This window comes from Fusarium verticillioides, chromosome 8, assembly GCF_000149555.1.
Source record: "Fusarium verticillioides 7600 chromosome 8, whole genome shotgun sequence".
NCBI lineage: Eukaryota > Fungi > Ascomycota > Sordariomycetes > Hypocreales > Nectriaceae > Fusarium > Fusarium verticillioides.
In genome coordinates, this window is record NC_031682.1 from 1,270,573 (window position 1) to 1,291,158 (window position 20,586).

Consider the following 20,586-nt stretch of genomic DNA (forward strand, 5'->3'; position numbering starts at 1 on the left):
TTTTATTACTAATTTAAGCTATATTAGTAAAATTACCTTTTTATATATTTATAATGAAGCTTAAAAAGAAACTATTATAAAGCTAAATACCCTAACTAGCTAAAAAGTAACTAGACTGTAGCTAGTTAATTTAGTAAAGGTCTTAATAAACCTAATAGTTACTTAGACTCTTAAGATACTAGCTGTTATGGACTGGCTCCTTAGCTGCAACTAAAGGACGTCGATATAGATACATTATTAAACTTAAAGAAAGAAAGGAAGTTCTCTTAAGAAATTCCTTTAAATACTTTTAATTCCGGCCTGGATCCGGCCCGGATCCGGAAGTCACCTGATCTTATAGAGGCTTGGGCTTTAGCCCAAGCCCCTAACACTAGCTCCTATTATTATAGCTATTTCCTTAGTAAAAGGAAAAAAATTCCTATCTTTTAATAATACCTTAATTATCTATATAGCTTTATTAGGTCCTCTAAGCTATCTTAAGTATTATCTCTAATAACCTAGCTATTAAGCTACTTTTTTATAAAATTAGCAATTAATTAAATAGTTATAACTTTTTTATTAAATACTAAAAAAAAGAAATTATAATAATATAATTAAAATAAAAAGAATATTTACTAAAAAAGAAGAAGAAAGTTATATATAATAAAAACGCCAAGTTTATAAAAGTTCTAGTGATTTTAAAGGCTTATATATAAATATAAAAAGTATTATAATTAAAAAAAATATTAGAATATATTTAAAGAATAAAATTTAAAGATCTTTATACTTAGTTTTATTTAAATATTTACTAATATAAATTTTATTTAATTAAAAAATATAATAGTAGTTAATTAATTATATTTCTAATAATATCTCGTTCTTAGTGTTTTATAGAGGGTGGCTGGTTTCTAGGGGTGGCCGGTTTCCCCGTATCTGACGTTAGACTGGGTATCGAATACGCAAAAGCAATCAAGAGATGAAAGTAGCATCAATCGCGAACGCACCCATCAGCCAAGCCAGGTCAGGCCAGGTCAGGCCAGGTCAATAAGAGCAACTCTACTGTACTCACCAAGTACGGGCAATACCTAGTTCAAGGGAGCCAGAGCCTAGGTAGCCGTAGAGAGGACTGAACACACGGATCGTGTCAGATACCGGTAGCTGCTAGACATTCATCACACAGAGACCGGGGCGGTTGGCGACTCCCCGATCTCTCCACCAATACCCATCCAATCAAGAAGATCAAATCAATCATCGTTGTCGATGAATGCAATGCAGTCACAGTGCAGCGCAGCGCAGCGCTGCCCAGCTCAGTACTGTAGGTAGCGTAGCCCGTACATTAGTACCTCGACCCCCCGTTGGCAGTACTAAGTGACTGTATGTAGGTACCTTAGTCGATCACTACCTAATGAAAATCCACACCCATCATCTTCAGTCCGAAACCCGTGCCCTTGGCTCTTGGGCCACACGCACCCGAAAAAAGCGTTGCGTCGACGGAAGCAATCACAGCAACGGCACACGATACTACCCTGTCTTGCCCAATTTCCAGGTTGGGCCATGCCATATTCCGACTCAGGACTAGTCCAGCGCCTAGAGCAGTAACGATGGGTTCCCTTTCGTTCGGGACACCGTCCAGCCGGTAGCTTAGTAGTCAGATGCATCCTTCAATCATCAACCATTCGTCATGGAGCTAACGCCTTGAATCAAGTGCAGTGCAGTTCTATCAACCATCACTCACTCACTCACTCACTCATCCATTCAGTGACACTCACTCAATCAGGTCTTTTACCGTAGTTGGCAGGGAACAAACCCCAACAGAGACCCGCTCATCTCAGGTTAGCAGATCCCGTCCGCCTGTGGATGCACCGATCGAAGCCAACAGGGCACGACATTCCCCAAAACCAAGAGAGCTCAGTAATCAAGAATAAGAAACAAATCAAAGCGCCATCCCCGAGGGAAGGGGTCCCTATTGGACCTGCACCAACCACCACTAAGTTAGGGCGCCAGCCAACTGGTCCTTGTTAGTGTCATCGGATCATGAATGATGGATTTATTGGTGTCAGACGAACAAGAATGGACAGGAGAGCCATCAACCTCGAACAATCGATCAATCAATTAATCAGTCAACTTGGGCGGCAATGAAGATACCCACTAGTAATTGGAATCTGCCTTTCCTACGGATGAGTCTCGTACTTTGAATCACTGCCCAAGTCGTATCCCCTCAAACAATGACCCCCTCCCCCTGGCCTCCTTTGCATCGTCCATTGCCTGGGCGCCTACACCACGGTACTATCGACTTTCAGCCGTGGACTAGGGGTGCGGAATCGAGATTTTGCATCTGAATCTTGGTATGTAAGTTGATGTACTGTATGTATGTATATGCTGTATCTGTACGGATACCTTAAAGCAATGCAGGTCTCTGAGCCTTCATCGGTATAGTATAGATCAACGTCGATCCCGTGTCCCGCCGGTGCATGCATGTCTTGGCCTCTCCGTGTCCCTGTCTCTATCTGTCGACTTTGGCTACTTGGTCCTGCGGCTAGGCTAATAGCCGTATTTCCTTTTGTTTCTGAGGTAAAGAGAGGTGACCGGGAAATCCCTCCCATCCACCAGAATAGGCGTGCCTGGATCATGTCTGTTGTCGGTTACTCACTCACCTTACTTACTTGCTCTATGAAGAAACAGCTCTGTTCCACAACTCAAGTTACCTCTCTTGGCGCATACGTAGAGAGAAAAACCTACCCGCTGAGACTACCACTGCGACTCTGACTGTGATTCCGCTCTGCTCTTCTCTTCCCAGGGTCATCAGGTCGGGTTTGACTCCAAACCCATGTCTGACAGCGAGCGTACTTTGTCCTGTCAAATCGGACTTTTTGACCACCAAGGAGTCTAGCTGCTCTCGTAGTTCTGTGTCCTGACTATCGCGCTGCCACATTCCAACGTCAATTTTCCCCCACCAGGTTACTCTGTCAATATTGGTATGCTCAAAACATTGACAAGCGTTTTAAGCCAGCCGACTCAAATTCAAGGCCCTCAGAAGTTACAGCCTTCAGATCATGGCAAGACATTGGCCTTGAGTTCATCTACAAAACACAATTACAACACGGGCATATCAGAATAGACATCCAGAAGAGTTGGATAATCCAAAGTATATTTTGTTTGACTAAACCCTCCTTCGAGGTCTTGTCTCGGGTTTATTAGCATTTCGTAAGAACATCATTCGCTTTCAATTCCAAAACATTTCCATGAACGCCTGGTATCTTTTGCCAAATCCAATTCCCCAGGACCCTGTAAGACTCCGTCACGACCTATAACGTTCGCGATAACGGCACGCCAGATCAATATCTACACGTTACTGCGCATACCATCGCATTGCATGCGTGGCCAAGGCCCATCTTCGACCGTATAACTGCGGCATTATCTTAATCCATGAGGGCCGAGAGATGCATCCTGGAATCTTGTGTCTTTCGGTTTTGCGATTGCTGCTGCTGCTGTACAGGCGAGTTGGGCGCGGTGGGGAGTTGCGCTTGAGGAGCAAAAGGAGGCAACCTGGGTTGATACTCAGGCCTGTCCGCATAATGATGGGGAGGAGGAGCCAATCTGTCAAAGCTGGGAAGCCTGTCACCAGCTGTTGGCAAGCCTGAGTGACGCAGCGGTGGCAGTTCGACGGGCACAGCGAGTTGCATGGTCTGATGGGAAGGTGATGTGGTATAGTTGGATCCCATTTCGGATTCAGCAGAGTCGGAAGAGCATGGCGAGGGAAGGGGAGCCTCAATCCATGAACTCATGGGGTGACGCATAGCAGTGCCAGTTAGGGGTGAGAGTTGTGCTCCGGGCATGGGCATGGCTGGTGTAGAGATGGATAGTCCGGGGCGGTTCGGGTATTGGTAGGTATCGAGATGATCCTGTGCAGCACGTCGTCGATCAGTGCGCTTGCGTCTATTTTGGCTACCATTCCACCAGTTCTTGACAGCATTATCACTCCTGCCATTGAGACGGCGTGCAATTTCGGCCCAGCGTTTCCCGAGGTCCGCGACAAGTCGTTCGATTAGTGCACCTTCCTCGGGCGTGATGGGTTCGTGGTTGAGTGTTGGTTTTAGGTTTTGATGATAGCGCTCGCGGCACTGCTTTGGTGTTCTGGTTCCCAGGGTTGACGCAATGCGAACCCAGTTCAGAGCTCCATGTGTGCGAACAAGTTCCATAAGATACACATCCTCATATTGTGACCAGGGGCCTCTCCGCTGCTGGTTGGGAGCGGCGTTGTTCATATTGGGTGACGGCTACTGATTGGTGACGAGTGTGTGTGTGTATATGTGTGTATATATAAGTGTGTGTGTTTGTGTATGAAGGTGCCTCTTGGGGACGATGTTTCAAACGAGATGATTGAAACTTGGTGTGATGTATTAGTTGTTGTCAAGGTGTTGGGATTAGTTTGTAGGAAGATAGATGGTGATGAGATGGAGAGAGATGAGGCTCTGGGGAAGAGATGGAAGTTGATTTAGAAGGAGGGAGGAAGGTGATAAAATATCCGTGAGAAAAGGATGGGGCGGAAGGAAGGCATGAAGCCTATGTATGGGAGTTAATGTATGGGGAAGAGGTGTAAGGCAAGGCAAGGCAAAGTAAAAGTAAAGTAAAATCGTGACACCATCGAGCAAGGACAAGGCCCTTGGGGGGAGGGGGGTGAAGGATAAAAGAACCGAACAGGCCCAGGAGAACAGGACAGGACAGGATGTACAAGACAGGACAAGGACTGGACGTGCTGGAGTGGCCGAGTGAGTTCTGGGTCAACAAACTAAAGCAAGGTAACTTTGTTGATCTGCCACCAGGATGTCCGCTGTCGAGTCCGACTTGGGGGCTGTGGCGCTCTTAGCCAGGGGGGGCGTAAATCTGGTTTATCTCAAATCACTATTGTGGTGTGAATGGAGCGGAAAAGGTTGTTTGCAGGGTGTAAAGCATCTGAGGGAGAGCACCGGGGGGGTGCAGTGGGGGTGAGGGCAGGCATCGTTGACGGGATTGGTTAGGCGTCTTGACCCGCTGGGCTGCTGTCAAAGCGACACACACGCTCTCTTTCTTTCTCTGAGCGACTGACTGACAGCCCGAGGACTTCTCATAGCGGCAACGGAAGGGGAACTCTACGTATGTACTAACTTTGCGGAGGCAGTTCGTTGGTTGGCTGAACGTTGACCGGATGCGATTAACTCCGTCCGTAGCTAAATCACTAACCAGTCACTACCTACCTACCTTGCTCAGAAAGAATGCTTGCAGCTCTCCATTAACAACACGCACACGAGATGGTGATCTAATCGAGGTGCCAAAATTCAGAGATTGTTAGTTACATGTCTGATAAAGTTCATCTCTTGAAAACAATGAGCAAAGCAAAATCAAGGAAATAAACATTTGGAGGCAAGCCTTTGACAGAATTCACGCTCTCGCTTGACTCATCTCTTGTACCCAGGTATGTAGTGCCCTGAGTGAGTGCCTCAAGCCCTTCCAGGGCTGTCCTCATGTCATTCACACTCACCTTGGACGCCCAGGAACTACTGTGTATGTGGTTCCTGACTTGTTGATATGGCGTATCACCTAGATCTTGATCAGTGAAAGGGCTTTTGGTCTGGGCTGGAAGCGGTTGTTTCTCACGAGTTCCTGATTGCAAATCAGATCAAGATCCGCCAAGAACTTACAGTACATGTAGCATCGTCGTGGTCCAGAGCCACTGTGTTGTTTGCAGTCTATGTTGGTCACGCAAAAGACATGCCATTCTTATTTTGTTGGTGCGAACTGCAGCACAGCCATGGCTACCTTGTGCCAAAACACCTGCCACTGTTAGTCGGCGCGATAACGTGCTTGAGTTTGAGTCTCTCCAGGCAGCTGTTTTACTTACCAGTAAGCAGTTTGAGCTTTGTTGCCGCAGTCGTTTCCAAAACCCTACAGCTCGAGGGCTTGCTCCACCGTTCACTGGTAAACGAACTCAACTGTCCTTGTTATCATGCCCTTCGCTTCGTTCATTGGATGAGTTCCCCCTCACCTGATCCCACTGAATTCAAAGTGGTGTCAAAGTATTCTTACGGGACGGCGGTACTGTTCAGCCGGCCGATTCACATAACGCTGGCTGTTGGTTGCGTAAGTGAGCGACGACTTACATCGTACAAGCCCGGCTCGGCACCGTCTTCATCCACTGCCCGGGCTGTTGTCAAGCCAGTGGAGGTTATTGTTGGCTACTCTACAGAGTATCGACAGATATCGCAACCGCTCAGAGGTCTGCCCTCGGCCCAACTCACTCGGACCTTACCGTCTACTAAGCCACTGTAGTGTACCCTCGACTTCAGCCTGTAACTGTCGCATCTGGTAAGTCACTCGTCTGTTAGAGTTTGATACACCTTCGAGTTCAACGCCGCTGGCTTGTATGATATTGTCATCCATTAGTCCGAGTTCACATCCAAACAGCCAGCCAGTCCGTCATTCAGACATTCAGACTTTTGTTGTTGGTTCTGCATGAGTGACAGCCCAGTTGCCATCTAAGGGGGAATTTGAAGTGGATGGAGGTATCCGTAGATCGGAATAATTCCCCATTGATTCGAGTGCTGCATCAATACGAATGATACCAGAAGGGAGGGAAAACCAGGCAGCCCTTCTGAAGCATGATGGTACCAGTAGATTTGTCGGCCTATCCGCTTCTCTCGGTTCAACCGCTTCGTGTTTGTATGCAGGCAGGCAGGCAAGTTACGATGGTTTTCTTGATGGACCGAATAACGCTTGCCGTATGACAACATTAAGTTGTTGAATTTGATGGTCACTGTCTACCACGGATATGAATACTAGGAACATGTATTGGTCGATTCATTGACTGACTGACTGACTATTCGTGCTATCCACCACTGAGTCGTTTCAGAGCCAGGGTCACATACTTCACCGTCACCATCGCTACCAGCGTGTGCGCTGTGGGCCTGTTCGTCCTGTGCATTGACGGCCAGGACCAGGGTATGAAGCAGGGCGATCATCGTCAACGGGTGGCTACTGTCAATGCCAAACCCAATGCTACAGTGCCGGTTTATGTAGCTAGGTACGCATCCGTACTGCTACGCTACCTATAACCTTTCCATTTGGTTGGGATCTTCGGATTAACAGACGGATCCAATGCCATGTGTAGGGTCAAGGGTGCTCTACTAGACTACCAGACTACCAAGACTACTGGCCGATCATCTGCTCAGGTTTCTTTGTAGGTACCTAGGGTACCTATGTAATCTGTTTGATTGTCTTTCGGGCGGACCTTTTGGTTTTTGGCAGTGCACCTCCGAACCTGTTCGGCCCAAAAAGATTCGCATTCTGAGTGTCTTGCTTCACTACATGAACCTTCTCGACTGATGAGTGTACATATGTATGTAGGTACGTAGGTACTTTTGAAAATACGCAGACTTGTCCGCAGTATACGACAGTCCATCATCACTATCAACTTTCACTCTTTCCCTTGAACAGAACCATTACACAAGCATTACTCAGAGTCAATCAATTATCAAGGGCGGGCGAGTGAGAGATTTCCATCCCTGATTTCGTTAATCCCAACCCATCCCAGTCAAGTCAAGTCAAGGCGAGAACAGACCAGACCAGACCGGACCAGAACAGACCAGGCCATATAGGTAAGAAAGCGGTGGTGAGTGGTGACCTTCCAAGCCCTGACTCGACTGTCCGACTACCGTTGCAATGGATGGGAAAATAAGATTGCTGCATCCAAATGCAGAGTGATCGATGGATGGGCACTTTCCTGGACAACCAAACAATATCTAGACCCTGGCCCGTCCCGGTCATCATCTTGTTCTCGTTGCTCTACGGATACTAGTCTTCTAGTTAGTTTCCTTGTTCTAATTAACTTCTCCCTGCGTACTAGTAACTGCGTTACAGGCCGTTCGTCCACGTTTAATCAGGTGCGGAGAATACTAACCCGCCCAGGTCTGGACGAGCAGGGGTTGGGTAAACGACGATGGGGTCATAGCAACGCTGCAGTTTGCACCAACAATTCTCCCATTGGAAACGAAACGAAACGAAACAAAAACGGGCGGGCAAGCGGGCTCGTCTAAATTCTAAATGAAAAGGTTGTCCTGGGCCAAGGCGTCTGCCGAGATCAGATCAGACCATGCCTTGGATCACTCCCAGACAGCACATGGCATCCATAGTTAGGTAGGTAGGTAGGTAGGTAGTTAGCTAGCATGGCTATGTTCATCCCATCCATACATCCAATACCTCGGGTCATAACATGTCTTGACTTATCAAGAGCCCCAGTACTCTCTCTGTATTGCGTTTACATAGTACTCCGTACATAATTACATACTATACTTGCGAGCAGAGCCAGATAGATCCGCCAGCTTGGGCCTTACACACGTACTATTCATACGTGAAAGGATGGATCTTCATGTCAATCAATTAAGCAAGGTATGGTTACATCACGGCTGTCACTATTGAATCCACAATGCGTTGTTGCACTCTGCAGCCTCCCTCCTTTGGCATCCATCTATCTATCTACTGACATTACAGCATCGGATCCGTCTTATGTGCTGTGCTCCATGGTCTGGCAGGCAAAGCAAAGCAACAGTAGCTGCCCCTTTGGTGAATGCTACTCCGTACTCCGTACATACTCTATAAATATTCCATGTATGACCTACAGTACCTCTCTCTTGACCGAATGAGGGAGGCTCCGATGGGCAGATGACGATATTGGCAATAGTCAGTCTACCTACCTACTGTATCCCCTGCCCGGACGTTAATAGAGCCCCTAATCCAAAGCTCCATTCGACACCGGCCACTAAAGACGAAAAACGTTGTGGCGTCAGGCCTCCCTTCAGCGTCCAAACCCTTCTTGGGTCGTGCCAAGCGAAACAGACAACGGCTTTTCAGCTCGGCTCAGCTGGCTTCTCAGTTGACGTCTGCATCGCCCAATGAAATCATTTCTTACCCCTGTCTTGTTGTCCGGATCCCTGCTGCTTACCCTGACCTCAGCTGGGGACATGGTCACATCATTTACTTCTTGCGGATGATCTGCTCCAGAACCAACCGCATCCGGAGTCATTTCAACTTTTTCGAACGGCATCCATCCATCCCATCCTTTATTTATGAATTATGATGCACGTCAACCCACCCACCCTACACCACGCAAAGTATGTATGTGCCTTGCCTACCCTGCACTCCGTATGGATATGCAGATATACCTCTTTTTAGCTGCTTCTTCTCCACAGAACACAGCAATGTCATCCAAAGGGTTTTTCTTATCGGAGCGCGGCCAGTAACAATGACACGATATCAAGTGCCATTCTCCCCCATGTTTCTTGCGATTCTACAATATATAGTGGATTAGTATAATTTTGTCGACCTGTCTGTCAGAACATGGTAGTTAATGCATCGATTCGATGAACTGGTTCTTTCCAGAGAATATGTCCGGAACTCGGGCCCATTTGCTGCGAATGAGAGAGAAATAGCCGTCTGCGACGTCAAAATACCAAGGAAAACACCCCAACGCCATCCTGAGAGACACCTCTCAATAGCATGTTCCGGCTTACCCATACACCTCATCTACACATTCAACACCCCTGACCTTTGCCAGATCCTCGAGTATGTATACAGAGGTACCTTTCCGCCCAATACCCGTAACACCGTGAGCTGCCTCGCTCCTTACCCATTCATAAATAAATGTCGCCGCCTTCGCCAGCAACCCATCGTTGCCACGCCTGCTCATAGGCTGTTTCAACGTCATTCACCCAACGCTTCGTGTCGAAGAGCCCGCAGTGCCATTTGCTTTCCCACAACAACTTGCGTATATCTGCCAAGCGACCACCACCGTGACCATAGCCATCCGTGGACATGGTGTAACTGAGGCCGGTGGCGAGTTCAACTGCGCGTTGCTCATACTCCTCTTCACTTCCGGCGATCAGTTCTGCTGCAGCCACTCGGCCTTCGTTTGATTTAGGCAGAGCGCCCTTCAAGATTGATGCGGCCATACGAGAGCACATCTTGTACGGGTATCGAGGAAGCGTAAGTAGGGGCGTGCTTGACCAGAGAACATCTGCCGCTGTCGTATGGGCGTTGCACTCAGGGGTGTCGAGAAACAGGTCACACACACGAGCCCTCGAGATATGCTGACTCTTTGGCGCTACATCTGTGAAGATCAGACGACTGGCCACTTCTTCACCAGCCCAGGCCCTAGCAGTTCTCCGCAGATTGGCTTCCCCGAGCTCCGGAAATCGAAGTAGCCATATCACTGCCTTTGGCACTTGTGCCAGAATTCTAAGCCATGTTCTAAAGGTCGTAGGCTCGATCTGATCGAGGTCAGTCAATGAAACTCCAGTAAAAGGCTGATTGAGCAACGGACGTACCTTGTATAACTGATTGAAATTGCCCATGATGATAGTGTCGTCGCTCAAAGCAGGAAAAAGCTCCTTTCGCATCTTCCAGCGACGCCTCTGCTCTTGTTCCCAAGTAACTGATCGTTCATTCGCATCGCATGACTGAGCATGATCGCAACAGAAGAAAGTATCCCGGCAATATATGATATTTTCCGAGTACATCCAGTCTTCCTCCTCGCCCTCCGTATCATCCTTGAAAACGTCGGCGATTTTGAAGTTTCCACGCCAGGGACGTAGGGTCTCTGGCGGAATGGCTGTGCTATCAGCCAGGATGTAATCGCACCACTCAGCACCCAGAGTACCGGCAAAGCCCATGAAGGACATCTGGACCGGGGCAGGTCGTGCAGCAAAAATTTCGTTGCGTGCCCCTCTTGTATAGCCGTTGAGGTTGACAAGGATATGAATCTCGTCCTTGATAATTTGCTCTACAAGTTTATCTGCGGGCCAACTGCTGACGTCACGAAAAACAGGAGCCTCCCTTTCGATCTGCTGTCGGTGGACAGATCGATCGCTTGCGGTTGTAGCATAGCAAATGGCGTGTGCCCGACTTGGATTGTGGAATCCAAATACAGATTGCATCCTAAATTTCAATCCAAGAGCGATTAGAGATCGGAAATACACTCAAGAGACGAGGGATCTTACAGGTGAGCTAAGGGGTGGTTGTTAAAATCCGACGATACGTATCCTATGTTAAGGTGTGGGTTAGGAGGAGGTGGTGGGGGATAGACGGTGGAAGGGAGCCATGGCAGCCGCAGTGTTGAACAAGATATTCGAATGCCATTACGCTGAGAAATTACTCGAATGTCCTTTGCTGATAGGGGGCATGTGAAGGTGTGAAAGGGTAGGACGGTTGGTGCTGAAGGGACGCTGAGCCCGCTGGGTAATCGAAGCCGAGTGTACTGGGTACGTTTTTGACTGCCAGAGACGTGCTGATCCTGATACCATTTCCATTGTGTTGCGCGAGCTGCACGTTCTATCAAACGTATCACGCGTGAGCCCTCCCATGGTTTGTTGCTCCATTCCCTAAGAGCTTGCTCAGGGTCGAATGATGTGACCAGGCCCAGGTCCTTAATCTGCCGCGTAAACGAGGCGATCTTCTTCTCATCGAGAACCCCCCGACCCCAATGTGATGCGTCACTCAGCTGGCGATTGATAATCCGTACGACACGCTTGACAAGGCCGCTGTCATGACCGAAAGAACGGGCATCAATGAGCAGACCTTTGTCATCAACATGCCATCGGTCGTATTTCCCGGATTTCAAAATAACCCCACCGCGACCTCTCCAGTCACAAACAGAGTTGAGCGCTGTAGAAAGACCACATACGGCTTCGGCAAATTCGGGGTTGGAGCTCACAGCACGTTTGTAATACGTTATTGCATCGTTGATGCGTCCCCTATCCTTGACAGCATTGGCGAGGTTTGTCAGGGCGATATCAAAAGTCCCATCGCACGCCACGGCCTGTTCATACATTTGTATCGCGAGATCCAATTGTCCAATGTCCTTGAGCAGACTTCCCAAGTTGGTGTGTAAATGGACATGCTTAGGATCCAGGCGTAGGCCATAGTGATAGTACGCCAAAGCCAAAGCCAGACCGCTGCCTGGCACTATGCCGGGGATGCTCGAATGGGCAGGTACATCAACATTTGGACTTGGGGGATTTGAAGCTATCTGTTGAACGCCGGCGAGGAGGATACCGACATTATTAGCCGTGGAAGGGCTTTCCTGAAGTGAAAGTGATAGATAGTAAAGGGCTAGGATATCTTCAACCCCAGAAGGGCGACGTAGAACGTTCGGGGCTCCTTGCCCACTTGACAAAGAATCTTGGAATATCTTAGCCAACGATAACAGCGAATTGCTGGTGGTCTGCACAGCAGCTCGCTTGGTTGAGCCTTCAGCTACATGCTGCAGTCCAGGTAGAGAACCGGTGCCGCCGAAGACGAGCTGTGCAGTATGACGAGCCCTTTCAGGGGGGAGTAATAAGGGCCGAGTACCGTGCCTAGCGTTCCTATGCGAGACTGGAGTTTCTGTTGGAGATAAGGCAGTCTGAATTTGACGGACAAGATCCTGTATACTAGTCATTTGGCGACCTACGCTGATCAAGACGGCCTCTTCAAAAGCCTCTGATGCTCTGTTCACATCTTTAAGACTGTATAGCATGGTTCCCTTCGCGTGTATGAGAGCCAGGACACGCCCATTCTCTTTCCCATGAATGGCATAGCCACTGGACGCGAAGCCAGATGGTTTCGCTAGCTGGTCGTGAGAACCGGCTTGCTGATTATGTGCCTGTCTCATGTTAGTATTCCCACAATACAGGCGCTATGCACCCTGCTAAGGCCTATAGTAAATAGCATGCTGGCTACTGCCAATCATTTCTGATGGGTTACATACCGGCAATACCCTTAGAGCCCGTTGAACATGGTCGATGATCTCGACGGCCTCTTTGCTGCGCTTTTTGTAAAGAAGTCCAACAAGATGTTCAACAGCTTCCAAGTAACTAGGCTGCACTTCCACAGCTCTGATCCAGTGTTTCTCGGCCTCGTCTTGGCGACCGAGACAGTAAAGAGTGGCGGCTTTATTCGTAATTGCCTCGACATGACTGCGAAAGAGTCAGAACAATGAACAGCCACTTGACAGTTCACGTGGGAGAAGAGTTTTACCTCGAGTCAAGGGCGGTAATTCTCGAGAACCATTCCAATGCCTCTTGATATTGATCTAGACCATAATGTAGACACCCCCCTAGCATTATCCCATCGATCCAGCTCCAGGTACTCTGTTCGCAAAGACTGCTGAGCATATCTAAAATAGACTTTGCTGCCGCGAAAAGTGTTGAATTGCCCGTAGAAGAATAACTATTATACGGCCCCTGGAAGTAGGGTACCACATGTCCCCTTGACTGGAAGTCTTGGTACGAATCATTCTCGGAAGAGTTGTTGAATAATGTAGGATCTCGCCCAAGTGCGGCTTCAGATATTCTCAAGGAAGGTTTCGGAGGTTTAGGGTAAACAAGAAGCTTGGGGGACGTGTTGTGACCTGCTGCTCCTTTGGAAGCCTGCGGTTTCCGGATAGTTTGTGCGTATGCCAGCAGATCAACGTAGACCCTGTGCGCCTGTAACAATACTTTCTCTCTGAAACCTTGTTGGCTGCTCATATGAGGTGGTCGAATATATGATTGTGTGTGCATGCTCGAATCGAATCCAGGATGAGGCTGAGTTTCAGAGTCAAAACCTGAAGCAAAGGGAGAACGACGTGCGAAATCAGAACCACAATGCTGCTGGAAAGAGCGCAAGTCCTGCGGTTGAACGTGCCTTGCCGAGACCAGGCCAGGTCGACCATGATAGTTCCATGGCGTATGCATGCCTGGCTGACCAAAAGGCAGCGATTCGTTCATGACTATAGGGGGTGGGCAAAATGCCCTGACATTGTACTCGTGAGCTCGTATTATTGGTTGGTAAAGATTAGGGAACCCCCCCGGCGCTTCTGGCTGGCCTTGAGGAATGTATTGGCCTTCGGCTTGGTGAAGGCCATAATGATTAGTGGGAAGTGCACCACGATGCAATGCCGTATCGCTCCCATAAGCCCAAGTGGAAGATCCGGGACGGGCTTGCAGGTCATCGCTGAGACCAGTATTGCCGACCGAAGATGGTCGGCGGTAGTCGATGCTCCCATTGAAATGAGATTGGCGTATTGGAGGGCCCGTCAGGGGAAATGCCGTAGCCGTCGCTGATCGAGGTAGAACCAAATGTTTCGAAGGCGGGGGGCCATGGGAGAATAAGGATGGCGAGCCGTCGTATCCGGCATCGACAGTACCGTTTGGTGTCTTTCGTCGTAAATGATGCTCTTGGCGTGGCGGATAAAGAGCTGAGCCGTACGGGATAGTGTGCCGGTGAGGTCGAGAGGTGCGAATCGCAAATGACTGCTGATATGGCGCTGGGACATTGCGAGGGTGATGGTCGTTAAAAGTGGCGTCGGCATTTGGAAACGTTGAGAGGGTATCGAGATTCGACTGCTGCGGCGGCGTCACCGCGTGAGGGGACATTTGAAGGAGAGGTAACATGACAACGGGGTATATTGGCGAGGCAACAAAACTGACTGAAAATGCAGGACAAAGGACACTGATGGAAATCTGTAGGTCATGGCCTGTTGGTTAAAGGGCATGGCTGGCGGCTGCGCTTGGTATTGAAGTGTTGAGTTGATTGCTGACGAGCATCTGGGCGAGTGAGATAGGCGAGTATAGCGCCAGCGACACAACAGAGAACCACAAACTTCGAGCTGTTGCGAGAGAGCCTTGCGCTGTCTTGAAACCAGCAGAATGGCCTTTGTGTTGGTGAGTAAGAAAAAGAGAAAGAGAAAGAGAGAGGGTCAGGTGTTTCGAGGCGACTCTGTCAAGCAGTGTCTATCGATTCTATCGCAAAGGGACCGAATATCATGTCGCACGGGAAATCACTATCGCGTTCATCGTCTCACAAAAGAGTTTCTGTTTGCAGTGACAGGGAATCAGAGTCTGAGGACAGCCCCAGCTCCCCAGATATCGGTCAAGTAAATGCTGGAGGAGGCTTTCAGGTCAATACAAGCAGCCCAGAACAAGCAGTTGACAAGAGAAGAGAGCTGTATCGGTAGTGGAGGTACTAGTTAGGTAGGTTCCAAGGTAAGTGAGGTATGGGCACGTTTGTTGCTCGCCAGGCAGTTAGCGCCAGGTTCAATGGAGCGAGGCCCGTGGTTAGTGGAGAACCTGCGGTAGCGGGGGGGGGGGGGCCAGGGCGTCCCACCCACATTGGGGCGGGAGAGACGGAGTCACAAAGACACCCTAGGCACTTCACCTCACCTCAAACTTGGGCACCGCACCACTTTGCCTTAGGTCACAGGTGTGATGCCCCTCGAGGCATGCATGCATGCATGGAAGGGGAGGGAAGAAAACTTGGGACATATATCTCAGTGACAAAAATAACTAATCGTATAGAGTCCTCAATATATCCAAAGCTATCTGAACATTTTTATCAGTTCGAATAGAGGACCCAAGTTTTCTTGCTCCCCAAGGCCCCTCTCAACCTGGCGGCTTGAGCCATAAGCGCGGACAGACCATTTCCCTCTCATCCATCCACCCTCATGCTTACACTGCCCACTTCCCCAACCAACGACAACTCGAACCCCAGGTAAAGATTGCGTCAATTTATCATTTGACACAGATAAACAACTCGTATGGGCCAAGCCAAGTACTTGCAAATTGAAACATTGAGTATGAATGTACATACCAGGCCAGTATTGCTCCCGTCCTTTGAGTGCATGCAATGCACCCAGGGTATGCAACGTATGTACATACAGGGACCCTGCGCTATGAGGTTGTTGCAGCATGTCCCGATAGTCATTGGATCCATCCATCATCCATGCCAGCATGAGGCGTTGGAAATGGTTGGAAATGGGGCCACCCATGTCCGTAGATATTCTATGAATACCCTCAGATACTACGAGACTATTGAGGATATCGCCTATCGTACCACATCGCTGGTATACTTACCGCATGTGGATAAAGTCTCGGCCTTTATCCATTCAACTCAACTGGACCCTTCTCACAACCCTGCAAATTCCACATAGCTTGATATTGTCTTGCAAACAAGTAGGTCAGGCTGAAGGTGTGCTCTTACAGTGCTGTTTGATTGAACCTAGGTGAGCCTGTACGGAGAACTGGCACTTTCAATGGCGGAAAACAATGTAATGCATGATGCCATGTAAACGCTTACAGTTACTACAAGTCTGACTCGATTCAAATTCTTTGCGATTCGCTTAGATGGTATATTTCTCGATGTCTTGGTCTGCTTATTTAAGGAAACACGGTGAGGGAGAGCCTGTGCAGTCTACTATAGTGGCAAGGAGATATTCTCGAAAAAAAAGGAAGGGATTTTGATCCGAAATTTGTGCATCATGTGGCCATGATGATGGACCGCAACATCCACCAGAGCTTTATCGCCAGTATGTCGCGATGAGTATTAGGCCTAGGTTCCTCTGCCTTGCACAAAAATAGAAATAAACCGCGGAGCATGATGGTAGATTTCAGAGTGAGTCAAGGATTCACAATTTCGAAGCATATCACAAGGACTGGACGGAAATAATTTGTCATGCTGCCATCGATCAATGAGTCTATTTTTGGTTTCTCATACTGGTGGGATTTTTGAACAGGGCGTGGGAAACATTTACTCCTCAGGGACTATTCACATATTAGCTTAAGGAAATTTCAAGTAGGGGGTACCAAGACTTACTGTCGATGTCTCCGCTGTCAATAGCCTCGATGATAGCCTGGGGAGGCTTGCCGTCGACCTGGCAGCCAACACTGTAGGCGGTTCCGAGAATCTCCTTGACAGTACCAGAGAGCTCCTTGGCGAAAGACTTGTATCGCATGGTGCGGGCGATCTCGATGATCTCGTCAAGGCTGACAGACTTGTTGTGCTTGATGTTCTTCTCCTTCTTGCGATCACGAGGAGGCTCCTTGAGAGCCTTGATGATCAAGGAGGAAGCGGTGGGCACAACCGACACGGCGGCCTGACGGTTCTGGATGGTGAGCTTGACAGTCACGCGCAAGCCTTTCTGAACACAATTGTTAGTATACTTCAATGTGAAATGGGATTGAATACCATACCCAGTCGCCAGTGGCCTTGGCAATGTCTTCTCCGACCTTCTTGGGGGACAGACCAAGAGGACCGATCTTAGGCGCGAGAGCAGAGGAGGCACCGACCTCACCACCAGTGGCGCGGAGGTGGCTGCAAAATGTCAGTTTCAAGGTGTCCAACTTCTGCGAATGGATTCAACCGACATCACCTTGACCTCATTGGGATCGAACTTGGGAGCTGTTTATCGTGTAAGCAGGATGACCGTGCCTGATTTCCAGGAGTTAGACGAACGCATTTTTGTGTCGTGAAAGTCGGCAGAGGCTCGAGGTTTGCGTGCCGGAAGTAATGAACAGGCAGGTTGATCGAAAAGAAAACTTGAAGTTGTCGCGAAATATCAAAAACTAAAAATGCAACATGTGGGCCCCACTTGCCCTAAATCTGCTGAGTCAGCGATCATCACGTGCGAACATCGTCCGCTAAGGTCGGTGGCTCTCCAGGTCGAACAGGTAACCTGAGGTACGAAGGTACTAAGGTAAAAGTTTCACAGTGCAGCGAGGTAAGGTACTTAAGATCTAGATCGACGAAGCGCTGGGCTTGGATTTTGATTATTATAATGCCTCTTGACTAACACCATGGGCTTATGAGAACTGTGTCGTCACTATCTACGCCCCATCATAAGACTTGGCTTTCCAGTGACTTCTTGAGATGGCAGTAAGTCTCCGATACAGCCGTTTGTTGGCCACCTCAATTAGTACCGCTCACAGCAAGCCTAGAAAGTTTGTTAGCTCACCTCAGTATGTGCAACCTACTGGGTTCAAACTTACTTCATCAAGTGGTCCATGAAGGTTTGCAGAGATACGTCGTCTGTGAAAATTGTCTGAGCAGTGGTGGCTCCTACACCACCATATGGACCAGTGGTGTGTGTAGTAGATGGGTTAAGCTTGGACAGGAGGAATCGAGCCTGCGAACCGCCAGCATCGCAAACAATAAATCGAGGAAGAGGAAAGCGGTCAGTGATGAGATCCTTGACAGTTTAGTAACATACTGAGAGCGATTGAAGGTGAACTTACGCGAGCGTCCTCCTTGGGTTGTTCCAACAAACCAGCAAAGTTCTCATAACCTTCTTGATCTTGGTAACCAGCCTTTCTCCACTCTGCAATTGTTTCACCGTGGAAGATGAGAATGTGGAAGAAAGTATCGAGAAGCAGAATGTGAGTTGGTTGGATAGAGGCCGAGTCCAAAAGAACGGGCTGGCCACCATCCTGGTCGAAGGTGTAGGAGTCCAGGGTCGGCTGAATCATCACGAGTGAGTTGCTAACGTCTTCATGGTTGAGCACGTGGCGGTAGAAGGCTGTTTCATCTGGAGAGTTGTTGAAAACCTGCAGGAACTGGCTTCGTCTGAGATGGAACATGAATTGAGGGTATAACGTGAAGTTCTTCTCCAGCCGGAAGGATGAAGGATCATCTTTCCTGTAGTCCGCGAATCTGGAGCAGAGACGGATCAACATTCTGTCAACCCAGCGTAGTACATCAGGGCCATCATCGACCTCGGCCTTAAACACAGCAATTCGTGACATAAGGACAGCGGCGGCCTCTTGGTCGAAGGACTGCGCGATTGCTGGGTCCCCAGCAGGGCTACTAAGGTTGCGGGCGACAGTCGTGACGCGGAGGTGGAACTGGCCCGAGGAGTGCTGATAGTACGTAAGAAACTGCATCATGCCCTTCTGCGGTGCTTGTTGATGTGTGGCAGGACCTTGGCCGGCAATCTCAAAGTAGATACCGTAGCTCGATTTGGGGTCGATACCGCACATCTTCCATGAACATGTGTTGCCAATTCCACATTCAGTCTCGCCCACAGAGATCGACTTCTTGTTGAGAGAGACTGCGTGTCCAATGAGACCTGTGACCTTCAGTTCCTTTGTGGTCAGAACTTCCAACACTGCGTTGAAGCCCATGAGTAGATTGTCATCGCCATCCTTCTCAAAGATTCGCACAAAGGATTGTTTGAACATGGAAGAAGTGAAGCTATCAGTCAAAATCATATGACCACCGGTTGAATTGCATAGGCCCTTCATTTCGAGGAGACCGACCTGATCCAGACAACCAGCAAAAATGTCAATGATGTGACCATTGTGTGCCGTTCGCTTGGCCAAGTTTTCGTAAAACTATAATGATACGATCAGAGTGAGTTCCAAAGAGTGAAAGTACTGAATGACACACCTTCAGAGCCTTTTTGTAATACTTAATGTTGTCTCGATCAATATCATGGTGGGATCGTATAGGCTCTCTCAACTCGGGTCCCACGACCATGCCAGGGCCTTCAGTAGCAGGGCCTCCGGCAAATAGCATGATGCGCCCACCTGCATTCTGGAAAGATGACTCCAAAAGACCGACGGCAACGCTGAGGGCAACTCCGGTACATCGAAGGTTACGTCTGTCATTCGCAACTGGCCAGGGATCCTTTTGGAGGGATTCGAGAGCTTTGGTCAGCTGGAACTCGGCCTGCTGGACAGGGAGGAGGAAGCGAGATGCCGGGCCGGCAGGGAATGGGCGACCAGGCTGAGGTTGCATGCCGGGTCGTACGCCGGAGGATGACAGACCGAGCATCTCCTGGACTTGTTTCGCAGCATATTCCTTGCTACCTCGGAAAACGTAGGACTTGGCGCATTCCTCGTAGCCGATCTCGTGGACATGAGCCTGTACATGTATTAGTGTTATTGCGTCTCAGTGGTGAAAAAAATGAATGGTATACCATTGTGCCATAAGTGATGAGGCCAACAAGAGCATTCTCGGGAAGCAGACTCAAACTCATCACAAGCGATTCTTTCAAAGAGGCGAGGCTGTCGGCCTCCTGGCACATATCGACGACATAGAGAAAGATCGGGGGAGCAGGCGCAGGTCGTGAGAGGCGATATTCTATCGTGGTGTTCGCAGGGTGAAGTTCGGGGGGGATAGCGTTTGCAGTTATGTCCTTGTAGTGAGGTGGAAGCTGATTTCTCGAGAGGCAGAAAGGACAGATCCAAACTCTGGCACGAACATCGACTTGACTTCAGTACTAGGTCAGCTCATGAAACTAGAACAGTCGTTTCAAAAGGCATCATACCAGAACGGGTTCAATACAGAGCGACAGGGCTGTTTGCATGTAACGGGCTCGAAATGCAGGAGAGGAGTATCGGGCTTCTCCTTCAACGGGGTATAGAGAGCGCCGATGGGCACGACGAGTCTGGAGGCTTCCTATGTAACGTGAGCTCAAGATGGAGCGTTATGAAGCTGTGAACATACCATACGGGAGCTGGGAAACACATTCCAGCTCAGACGGACGCCATCGCGGTCCTCGACCTCGCTCCATTGCTCCTTGAGCGTCTCGTAATCCATGGTTGTGTGGCTAAATAGCAGGCGCTGGGCGGAGCGTTGAAGAATTTATTATAGGAGTTTCAGGTATAAGCTGAATATGGCAGTTGGCGTGCCCTGTAGAAGAAATGCAGATGCTGGACGCTGGATAGCAACCAAAGCTAGGGATGGAGCTATGTGTTCACAACGAGACTCAGGCTCTGGCCAGCCCGGTTGATTGACGACCTTACTTAGTGGGGCAAGGCTGAGAGGTGGCGCCCGGCGCCTCGA

The 20,586-nt window shown here is 49.0% G+C and overlaps 4 protein-coding genes across 6 annotated transcripts; all 4 read right to left on the reverse strand.

The window, feature by feature from the left end:
• Positions 1 to 2,986: 2,986 nt before the first annotated feature.
• Positions 2,987 to 4,844, reverse strand: FVEG_07339 (myb-like DNA-binding protein FlbD). The gene has a single exon (XM_018895950.1). It carries the CDS (start codon positions 4,242 to 4,244, stop codon positions 3,399 to 3,401), a length of 846 nt encoding a protein of 281 aa, XP_018753317.1. The 5' UTR covers positions 4,245 to 4,844; the 3' UTR covers positions 2,987 to 3,398.
• A 3,370-nt stretch (positions 4,845 to 8,214) lies between these two features.
• FVEG_16075 (hypothetical protein) lies at positions 8,215 to 15,042 on the reverse strand. The gene is made up of 5 exons (XM_018905315.1): positions 13,024 to 15,042; positions 12,755 to 12,962; positions 11,007 to 12,649; positions 10,335 to 10,944; positions 8,215 to 10,277 (listed from the first exon to the last, which is right to left on the reverse strand). Exons 1-5 carry the CDS (start codon positions 14,418 to 14,420, stop codon positions 9,642 to 9,644), a joined length of 4,494 nt encoding a protein of 1,497 aa, XP_018753316.1. The 5' UTR covers positions 14,421 to 15,042; the 3' UTR covers positions 8,215 to 9,641.
• Positions 15,043 to 16,104: 1,062 nt separating this feature from the next.
• On the reverse strand, positions 16,105 to 17,392 carry FVEG_07336 (60S ribosomal protein L12). The gene is made up of 5 exons (XM_018895949.1): positions 17,257 to 17,392; positions 17,169 to 17,202; positions 16,995 to 17,115; positions 16,618 to 16,942; positions 16,105 to 16,565 (listed from the first exon to the last, which is right to left on the reverse strand). Exons 1-5 carry the CDS (start codon positions 17,258 to 17,260, stop codon positions 16,552 to 16,554), a joined length of 498 nt encoding a protein of 165 aa, XP_018753315.1. The 5' UTR covers positions 17,261 to 17,392; the 3' UTR covers positions 16,105 to 16,551.
• A 144-nt stretch (positions 17,393 to 17,536) lies between these two features.
• On the reverse strand, positions 17,537 to 20,575 carry FVEG_07335 (protein transporter SEC23). Of its 3 annotated transcripts, XM_018895946.1 has the most exons (7): positions 20,248 to 20,575; positions 20,069 to 20,199; positions 19,718 to 20,012; positions 19,186 to 19,662; positions 18,036 to 19,130; positions 17,790 to 17,989; positions 17,537 to 17,734 (listed from the first exon to the last, which is right to left on the reverse strand). In XM_018895946.1, exons 1-7 carry the CDS (start codon positions 20,338 to 20,340, stop codon positions 17,710 to 17,712), a joined length of 2,316 nt encoding a protein of 771 aa, XP_018753312.1. In that variant the 5' UTR covers positions 20,341 to 20,575; the 3' UTR covers positions 17,537 to 17,709. The 3 variants fall into 3 exon arrangements, with proteins under 3 accessions (XP_018753312.1, XP_018753313.1, XP_018753314.1); XM_018895947.1 differs by lacking the exon at positions 17,537 to 17,734 and having other exon boundaries at positions 17,748 to 17,989; XM_018895948.1 differs by lacking the exon at positions 17,537 to 17,734 and having other exon boundaries at positions 17,967 to 19,130; positions 20,248 to 20,507.
• Between the last annotated feature and the right edge of the window lie 11 nt (positions 20,576 to 20,586).